Source organism: Garra rufa, chromosome 1 (genome assembly GCF_049309525.1).
Source record: "Garra rufa chromosome 1, GarRuf1.0, whole genome shotgun sequence".
In the NCBI taxonomy this organism is placed as follows: Eukaryota; Metazoa; Chordata; class Actinopteri; order Cypriniformes; family Cyprinidae; genus Garra; species Garra rufa.
The window spans coordinates 48,456,939-48,466,449 of NC_133361.1; the positions used below are offsets into that span (position 1 = coordinate 48,456,939).

General features: G+C 46.5%; 1 protein-coding gene across 1 annotated transcript; it reads right to left on the reverse strand.

Annotated features, from left to right (window-relative positions):
- Positions 1 to 1,594: 1,594 nt before the first annotated feature.
- On the reverse strand, positions 1,595 to 8,529 carry LOC141314576 (chymotrypsinogen B-like). Its single transcript, XM_073832668.1, has 6 exons — positions 8,520 to 8,529; positions 8,321 to 8,341; positions 8,073 to 8,238; positions 7,725 to 7,993; positions 7,502 to 7,632; positions 1,595 to 1,894 (listed from the first exon to the last, which is right to left on the reverse strand). The coding sequence occupies exons 1-6, from the start codon at positions 8,527 to 8,529 to the stop codon at positions 1,595 to 1,597; spliced, it is 897 nt and encodes a 298-aa protein (XP_073688769.1).
- Positions 8,530 to 9,511: the final 982 nt, after the last annotated feature.

The following is a 9,511-nucleotide window of genomic DNA, read 5'->3' on the forward strand; positions in this document are numbered from 1 at the left end:
AAAGACATCAATAAAACAGCTTGTTACTAGTATCTCTTAAAGAAGTTAACTTTCAAAACAAAAATGTACATATAATTTACTCACCCCATTTTCATCTAAGATGTTCATGTTTTTCTTTCTTCAGTCGAAAAGAAATTGTTTTTTGAGTCCTGAAAACATTTCAAGACTTCTCTCCAAATAGTGGACTTCAGTGGTGCCTGTGATTTTGAACTTTCAAAATGCATTTTCAATACAACTTCAAAGGGCTCTAAACCCAGCAGAGGAAGAAGGGTCTTATCTGGCAAAATGACTGGTTATTTTCTAAATTTTTTTTACAATTTATATTTTTAACCTCAACTGCTCATCTTTTCCAGCTCTGTGCCGGTTCAATACAGTTAGGGTATGTCGAAAACATTAATTGTCATGAACCGGAATACACAGAGTTCATGCAGAGCTAGACAAGGCAAGCATTTGAGGCGAAAAATATATAAATTGCTTTTTTTTTTTGAAAATAACTAAACGTTTCCCTTGATAAGACCTCGGCTGGGATTGTTTAGCCCTTTGAAGCTGCATTTAAACTGCATTTTGAAAGTTTAAACTCGTGGGTTTAAACTGAAATGTTTTCCTCAAAAAACATAATTTCTTTACTACTGAAGAAAGAAAGACAAACATATTGGATGACAAGCGGGTGAGTAAATTATCTGTAAATTTTTGTTCTGGAAAATTTATCTCTGTGTAACAAGTTCCATGGATAGTTACAATTGCACACTGTACAATTAATGTACTACATTATTTTGGTTATTCTTTTCTTTTTTGCATTACAGTCTGCATTTGTGTGAGGGGGTAAGTCTGGAATGACTCGTGTTCACAAAGCACATTTTTAGCTAAATGCACTCAGACCAATCTCCCAAAATGGCTTCACTTCTTTAATAGGGCCTTAAGGCATTTTCCAACCTGTAGATTTCCTTTGTTCCCAAACAGGGAGTTAAATTGTTACAAGGTTACATTTTCTCCTTGGTTCGTTTCGCTTTAACAATTTCTTTTGCAGGATTCTGCTCATCAGGATTCCGATGAATTCCCAAATTAGCTCCGGGCTTTAGACTTTGTGGTTTTGTAACAGAGACAGAGGTCTTTCCCCTAATCATACCCCTAACCTTGACAATCAACTTTCTGCTGTTTTAGATTAAAAAAAAAATAACCTTCCGTATGGTTATAAGACATTTTTTTCATCTTTTTTAAAAAAAATATCCCCAAAAGGTTAAAATATACTGGTATTGCTATCCTTGCAGGGGCATTTGGTCCCCATAATGTAGGGAATAACAGGTACACACACACATACACTAAACTACAAGTCAAAAGCTTAGAATCTTCAAGATTTTTTATAAATGTTTTTGATTGTTTTGGAGAACTGTTTTTCACTACAAACTTTTTTCTTTAACTTTGTATTCATAAAAGATTCTAGAAGAAAATGTATCATGGTTCACACAAAACTATTAAGACAGTATAAAAAAATATAATGATTGAGAGAAAACTTTCTCCATGTCAGTTCTTTTGTATTTATTCTGTTTAAACAGTGTGATGACAACATGGTAATTGATTAAAGATAATTACATTTTCAACACCCAGTATCCCTGATCACATTGTAGAGAGAAAGAGGGAGAAGGTGAAAGGAGAATGCAAGAGAAACAACAAATAAAAGGAGGTTGAGTGAACTTCTGAATCCATTGTTGTTGAATTCGACAAATCCAGGTGGGTTGCTGCCTATTTTAGAGGTGATCCAGTCCTGGTACTGAGAGACTCTGGCGTGCACAGTGGGATATTTGGGGTCATCACATTGTTTTGGACCAAAACTCACAATGCCGGACTGAGTCCACACAGAGTTGTTCCTACTGACTAATGGACCTCCAGAGTCTCCCTGTATTGACAAACATACAGCCTTTGTATTACAGACATAAGTATGCTATATAGCCCAATGGTAAAAGTATGCAGGCTAGGTGACCACCAAAGTGTTTTTTTCCTGTGGCCAGTGTATACTTTCAATTATTTACATTGGAACACAGCATTATCCTCTTGTCAACGAGAGTTGAAAAATGTTCAACTTTGGGTAATACCAAGTGTGTGTGACACAAAACACTTTGGTTGACACATGGCAGAGTAAAGAAGAGTAAAGTAGAATTTTAGCTGAAAGCATGCCCCTCGGTTATTCCTAAAATGCAAGCCCACAGTTACTATGACTTTGAGAGTCAAAAAAGCACACAGGCAATGGAACCCTGTGGCTCCTGACAATATATTTGTCAGGCTCGGGGTAAGGAGAGAGAGAGAGGTAAGATGAACTTAAGATGTCTTTAATGATAAACTCAAAACAGAAAGGTAAACATTCAGAATCCAAATAACATCATTATGAAAAAAGGCAAAACAAACAGAAAGCAGGATAAACTTAACTTGATGAAAAACAGAATGACAGGCAGGCAGGTTTGGAAAGGTTTGGCGTGAGGGTTAGAGTCCAGTGTCTATCGAGTAGATCTGACAGTTTGTGAGTGAGAGTGCTGTGTATTTGTAGAGGGGAGTTAATGAGGAGCGGCAGGTGCAGGTGATCAGAAGGCTGGTGATTGGGAACGAGTGGGCGTGGTGATGGAACCTGACGGTCCGGCTGTGTTGCTGACAGTACCCCCTCCTCCACGGGCAGCTCCCGATGCCCGGGAGCGACGGCGAGGGCGGCCGCGAGGTCTGGGAGCGGGACGGTCCGGGTGTTGCTGATGGAAGTCGGTGAGTAGAGAAGGGTCAAGGATGTCATTACGGGGAACCCAGGACCGCTCCTCAGGACCATACCCCTCCCAGTCCACGAGGTATTCCAGTTGACCCCCTCGCCGCCGAGAGTCCAGAATCTCCCGGACAGAGTAGATGGAAGGGTCCTCCTGGACCTCCGGAGGAGGAGGCACCTCGGCACCGTCAGGTTCTGTGGAGGAATGGAGAGGAGGGTTAGTGGCAGGTTTAAGGAGGGAGACATGAAACGTTGGGTGAATACGGTAGTGTGCAGGGAGCTGGAGCAGGTAGGTGACAGGATTGATTTGCCTCTGGATGGGAAACGGCCCGATGTAGCGGGGACTGAGCTTCTTACAGGGCAGTCGGAGGCGGATGTCCTTCGTGGAGAGCCATACTAGCTCTCCAGGTTGGTAGGTGGGAGCTGGACGACGTCGGACATCCGCGAAGGTCTTATGTCTCCGGACTGCCTGCTGTAGATGGACGTGGGCCGAATCCCAGACCCTCTCACTTTCCCGGAACCAGTAGTCGACGGCTGGGATGTTGGAGAGCTCTTCCGACCAGGGAAATAGAGGGGGCTGATAGCCCAGCACACATTGAAAAGGGGTAAGGCCGGTGGTAGATTGTCTCAGAGAGTTTTGGGCATACTCAGCCCAGGGCAGGTAACGGCTCCAGTTGTGCTGGTCGGAAGAGCAATAGGCCCGGAGGAAGCGTCCGAGTTCTTGTATCTTCCGCTCAGTCTGGCCGTTGGTTTGAGGGTGGTAGCCTGAAGAAAGGCTGATGGAGACCTGGAGTAGTTTGAAGAAAGCATGCCATACCCGGGAGATGAACTGTGGGCCCCGGTCCGACACGATATCCTCAGGGAGGCCGAAATAACGGAAGACAGACTGGAAGAGGGTCTCGGCGGTCTCCATGGCTGTGGGTAGTCCCTTGAGGGGAACAAACCGGCATGATTTGGAGAATCTGTCGACTATCACTAGAATGCAGGTGAAATTATTGGATGGTGGCAGGTCGGTAACAAAGTCGATCCCGATGTGGGACCAGGGCCGGGCAGGTATGGGCAGAGGCTGGAGTTTCCCTTGTGGTAGCTGTCGAGGTGTGTTGGTGATGGCACAGACTGAGCAGGCACGGACATGACGGGCTACCTCACGGGCCATTCCTGGCCACCAGAACCGGGAGCGGAGGAGTGAGAGGGTCCGCTTGCTGCCTGGGTGTCCAGAGCCCGGAGAGGAGTGGATGGAGTCCAGAAGGGAGGAGCGCAGGGTGGAAGGGACGTACTGTTTCCCTTCTGGACCTCCCAGCGGAACTGGCTCTCGGGATGTGACGTCCTGGAGTTGTTGGTCGAGGCTCCACAGGATTGGGTTGAGGACAAGCTCTGGAGGAAGGATGGGATCGGAGGTTGACTGGGGGTCCGGTTGGTGAATGCGGGATAAGGCATCCGCCTTAATGTTCTTGTGGCCTGGACGATAGGTGATGGTGAAGGAGAACCGGGAGAAGAACAAGGCCCACCGAGCCTGGCGAGGGTTCAGCCGCTTGGCCTCCCGGATGTACTCCAGGTTACGGTGGTCAGTAATGACGGTGAAGGGATGGTTGGCACCCTCCAGCCAGTGCCTCCATTCCTCCAGAGCTAACTTAATGGCCAGGAGTTCCCGATTGCCAATGTCGTAGTTTTGTTCCGCTGGGGAAAACTTCCGGGAAAAGAAGGCACATGGATGGAGTTTGGGAGGCTCTCCGGAGTACTGAGAGAGTACGGCTCCAGCCCCGGTGGTGGATGCGTCGACTTCCACGATGAATGGTTTGGAAGGACGAGGGCCGGAGCCGTACTGAAGGCGGATTTGAGGGTGGTGAAGGCGTGGGTGGCGGCAGGAGTCCAGGTAAGGGTTTTGGGTTTTCCTTTAAGGAGGTTGGTGAGGCTGGCAGAATGAAGACTGAAGCGGTGGATGAAACGGCGGTAAAAGTTGGCAAATCCGAGGAAGCGTTGGAGTTCCTTAACAGTTGAGGGAGTGGGCCAGTCCCTGATGGCTGCGACCTTGTCCATGTCCATGCTGATCCCAGCTGGACCGATGACGTAGCCGAGGAACTGGATGGTGGTTTGGTGGAACTCGCACTTCTCCGCCTTGAGGTATAGATGGTGGTTTCTCAGCTTCGTGAGGACCTGCGTAACGTGGTGGCGATGGTCGGCCAGGTTCCGAGAGTAGATGAGGATGTCATCTATGTAGACAATGACGAATCGGTGGAGGAACTCTCGGAACACCTCGTTCATGAAGCCCTGGAAGACCGAGGGCGCGTTGACCAGGCCATAGGGCATAACCCGGTAATGGTAGTGGCCGGTAGGGGTGATGAAGGCGGTCTTCCACTCGTCCCCAGGGCGTATGCGAACGAGGTTGTACGCGCTACGCAGGTCCAGCTTGGAGAAGATGCGAGCTCCGCGCAGTTCCTCGAGGGCAGCTGGGACCAACGGCAGGGGATACGGGAACTTGACCGTCTGGGAGTTGAGGACACGGTAGTCGATACAAGGTCGCAGGCCTCCGTCCTTCTTGCCCACAAAGAAGAAACTGGAGGCGGCTGGCGAGGTGGATGGTACAATAAAACCCTGTTGGAGAGCCTCCTTGATGTACTCCTCCATGGCCTTCTGCTCCGGGATGGACAAAGGGTATACTTTACCCCTAGGGAGTTTAGCTCCAGGCAGCAAGTCAATGGCGCAGTCCCATGGCCTATGAGGTGGCAATTTGGTGGCGGCCTGCTTGCTAAAGACGTCCTGGAACGCCCTGTAGTCCTCCGGGATGAAGATGTCCTTGGCGGAGTCGGGACTCTCGACAAGGGTGGACTGGATAGAGAGGTTGGGAACAGGTAAGTGTTGAAGGCAGGATTCGTGGCACTTCGGACTCCACTGGAGGACGTCACATCTCTTCCAGTCCATCAACGGAGAGTGTTGGATAAGCCAAGGGCATCCCAGGACGATGTCCACAGTAGCGCCCTCCAGCACCAGAAAAGAGATCTCCTCCACGTGGAAGTTGCCGATTTGAAGGTTGAAGACAGGTGATCGTTGTTTGACTCGACCGGGTCCCAGGGGCTCACCTCTGATGGTGTTGATCAGGTAATGGGGAGACTGAGGTAAGGCAGGCAGGTTGAAGGATTTTAGCGTGTTGAGGGAGATGAAGTTCCCCGAGGCACCAGAGTCAATAAGGGCTTGGACTGTGAAAGCAGAGTCTTTGATCAGTAGAGTGACTGGAAGTTTTCTCATTTGTGAAACGTCTGGGGATATGTTAGAGATACTCACAAGCGAACGTGGTGGTTTGATGGGACAGGAAGTGATGGTATGGTTTTCTCCTCCACAGTAAAGACAGAGCCCCTGGGACACGCGGCGGTATCTCTCCGCAGCAGACAGATGGTATGAGTCCGTTTGCATGGGTTCTGGTGCTGGAGGAGAATATCCGGAAGCGGGCGAGGCGGCTGGAGGAGAAATGACGTTAGGAGCACATGCAAGCAAGCGTTGGGCGATCTGGTTGGTCTTCTGAAGGAGCATTTCGAGACCGATGGAGTCATCGAATATCACCAGCTGCTGTCTGATGTTTGCATTGAGCCCTTGACGGAAGATGGAGCAGAGCGCTGGTTCATTCCAGCCACTGAGGGTCGCTAGAGTACGGAACCGGAGAGTGTACTCACCAGCCGAAGAAGAGCCTTGACGCAGGCGCAGCAGTTCATCCGAGACTGATAATGATCCGGTCGATCGCCCAAAAACTTCCTTGAAGTGTTTGGTAAATGCAGATAGATTGCCGATTAAGGGATTATCCGCTTGCCACAGTGCATCAGCCCAGTCCAGCGCTCTGCCCGACAGCAAGCTGGTAATGAACGCCGTCTTCGAACGCTCCGTAGCAAATCGCTGGGGCTGCATCTCAAAGTGGAGAGTACACTGGAGTAGGAAGCCGTTGCATTTGTCCGCCTCGCCCGAGTAGCAAGCAGGCAAGGCCATGGGACTTCCAGAGGCAAACGGGGAAGTGCTCGGTGCAGGCTGGAAGATGGAGAGGAGAGGATCGGAAGTGGGGCGAGTTGACATGGTGAAGTATCTGAGGATCTTTTCTAGGTCAGATCTTCTGTCAGGCTCGGGGTAAGGAGAGAGAGAGAGGTAAGATGAACTTAAGATGTCTTTAATGATAAACTCAAAACAGAAAGGTAAACATTCAGAATCCAAATAACATCATTATGAAAAAAGGCAAAACAAACAGAAAGCAGGATAAACTTAACTTGATGAAAAACAGAATGACAGGCAGGCAGGTTTGGAAAGGTTTGGCGTGAGGGTTAGAGTCCAGTGTCTATCGAGTAGATCTGACAGTTTGTGAGTGAGAGTGCTGTGTATTTGTAGAGGGGAGTTAATGAGGAGCGGCAGGTGCAGGTGATCAGAAGGCTGGTGATTGGGAACGAGTGGGCGTGGTGATGGAACCTGACGGTCCGGCTGTGTTGCTGACAATATTGAGGTCTTAGGAAGTGAATTGTTTACTTCAGTGTTCTGTGCTAGAAAGTGAACATTGTTTGCAACATTATCAGCACAGACCAATGGTTTTGCTTCCATAAAGCCACATGCATTTGACTTTCAGAGTGATGGTAGCCATGGACTTGCATTTTTTTTGAACAAACTAAAAATCTGCTTTACTGTTCTACTGAAGAATAAAGTCTACATCTTGAATGGCCTGAGCAAGAGTAAGTTTTCATTTTTGGGTGAACTGTACAAGAATGACTGAACAATGAATGACTGATGTTGTACCTGACATGAACTTTTCCCTCCTTTTCCAGCACAAATCATATTGCTTGTGAGGCCCGCTCCATAGACTTTATTACAGTCACTGTTGTTCACAACTGGTGTCATCACCTCCTGCAATATTTTAGCAGGCTGGCCTGTGACACAAATCAAAAACATTTCTAGGTAAATTGTTGAGGTTTACAGTGTTGTTTGTATTCAGTTAATAAGCAAGCATATCTTCACTGACCTCCAGGCTGTAGTGATCCCCATCCAGTGACCCAGCTCTCTGTACCTCCAGCAAATTTACTACCAGCTGCCGCCAGACAGACTGGCCTAATATAATCAGAAAAAATCACAGACGAGGAGAGCTGGACCAGTGCTATGTCGTTGTCATGCTTAGGATTGTTATAGTTAGGATGATTGATGATTTGACTCGATGTCCTTAATGTCTCATCAGGGTTTGAGCCCGATTGGCTCTGACGCCCGAAGTACATCACAATGTCAGATGCACTGATGCTGTAAATAAAGTCTGCTTTAGTTTCACTATTATGAATCTATAGTTGCATCTTAAGCTTTATTTAAGATGTAAACATACCTCATGAAGCAGTGTGCTGCAGACAAAACCCAGTCTTTATTGATCAGACTCCCACCACAGAAATGGCCAAATTTGGCACTTTGAATGCTGACTTGCCATGGCCAAGACCCTGCCGTTGCATCCTGTCCTCCAACAATCTTTTTGCTGAGGGGAGCTTTACCACATTCTGATGAGACAAAAGATGAGAATTCCTTGTTAAAATGCCTGCCAGTAACATTCTGAGTTTTAAGGTCATTACGACAACTTACCATCTAACTGGCAGAGGGAACCTGTATGGGTAAACAAATACAAAGTTAGTAAACAAGAATCCGGACAAAGCTGATAAACTGGTTTGTGTAGCCTACAACTGGTTTGCCTGTTACATCAGCATGGGCTGAAGAGATAACATCTTCACCGGAGTAATGATATATATGGATTTTAGCCAAAATCCCCTAGTAACTAGTTTACTCACCCCCATGTCATCCAAGATGTTCATGTTTTTTTTCTTCTGTAGTTCCAAAGTAATTACATTTTTATGAGGAAAACATTCCAGGATTTTTCTCCATATAGTGGACTTCATGGGGATCAACAAGTTGAAGGTCCAAATTGCAGCTTCAAAGGGGTACTACATGATCCCAGCCAAGAAATAATTGAAGTATACTTGACTTATAATTAGAAAAGGTCTAAATATATTTGAGCTATACTTGTGCTCTGAGAATCTGTTTTCATTGTTATACGCTAGGGGCGCTATTCTACATCTTCTGTACAAGTGAAGAAGAAACCGAAACAACAGATGCTTCCACATGTAATCTAACACAATCGTCAGGCAAAAAGCAGCAATCAAAACCATGTAAAACAGTGTAACGTTATGGAATAAAATGTTGACCCATGAAGAGGTAATAATGACTGTCAAGCTTTTGGGTGTTGATCAACTCCATCTACGTTTGTAATGTTGCAAGGACAGTCTGCACTTCTGACTGCCGGCCTGTAAGTAAGTTTTCATATTTAAAGAATTCAGCACTGACTATTCAAACATGAGTTTTGAGCAGTGTAGTGTAGTGCTTGTTGTTTCTCGTTTTACAATCACAAATGTGGATATGGTGTTGTGTTTACATGGCATGACGCGACGCAATGCGTAAAAAGACAGTATGAGTCATTATAATCAGTAGCTATGTCCCAACTGCAACAAAGGCCTCACTTATAATGGGTTTTATTGTTTCTGTCTCGTCGTGCCAAGAAACGCCATCACAACATGGTTAGGGGCGTAACATTTTGCCAATCACAATGCACCGTATAGCTGGCCAATCTGAGAACACCTTGGTCTCCATCAACTATGAGTTTTGTAAAAATCGAAAATAATATGTTTTTTGAACCTCAAACTGCATAAACACATCGTATACAACATATACACAAAATAATGCTCTTTTTAGCACCAAAAAGAAAAAAATGTGGTGCAGGCA

Bases quoted from the DNA above. Each gene is read 5' to 3' on its own strand.
- LOC141314576 (XM_073832668.1), bottom strand. The intron at 7,994-8,072 runs GTATGTTTACAT...CTTTATTTACAG, and splicing joins GCAGCACACTGCTTCATGAG to CATCAGTGCATCTGACATTG. The intron at 7,633-7,724 runs GTCAGTGAAGAT...TTTGTGTCACAG, and splicing joins GGGATCACTACAGCCTGGAG to GCCAGCCTGCTAAAATATTG.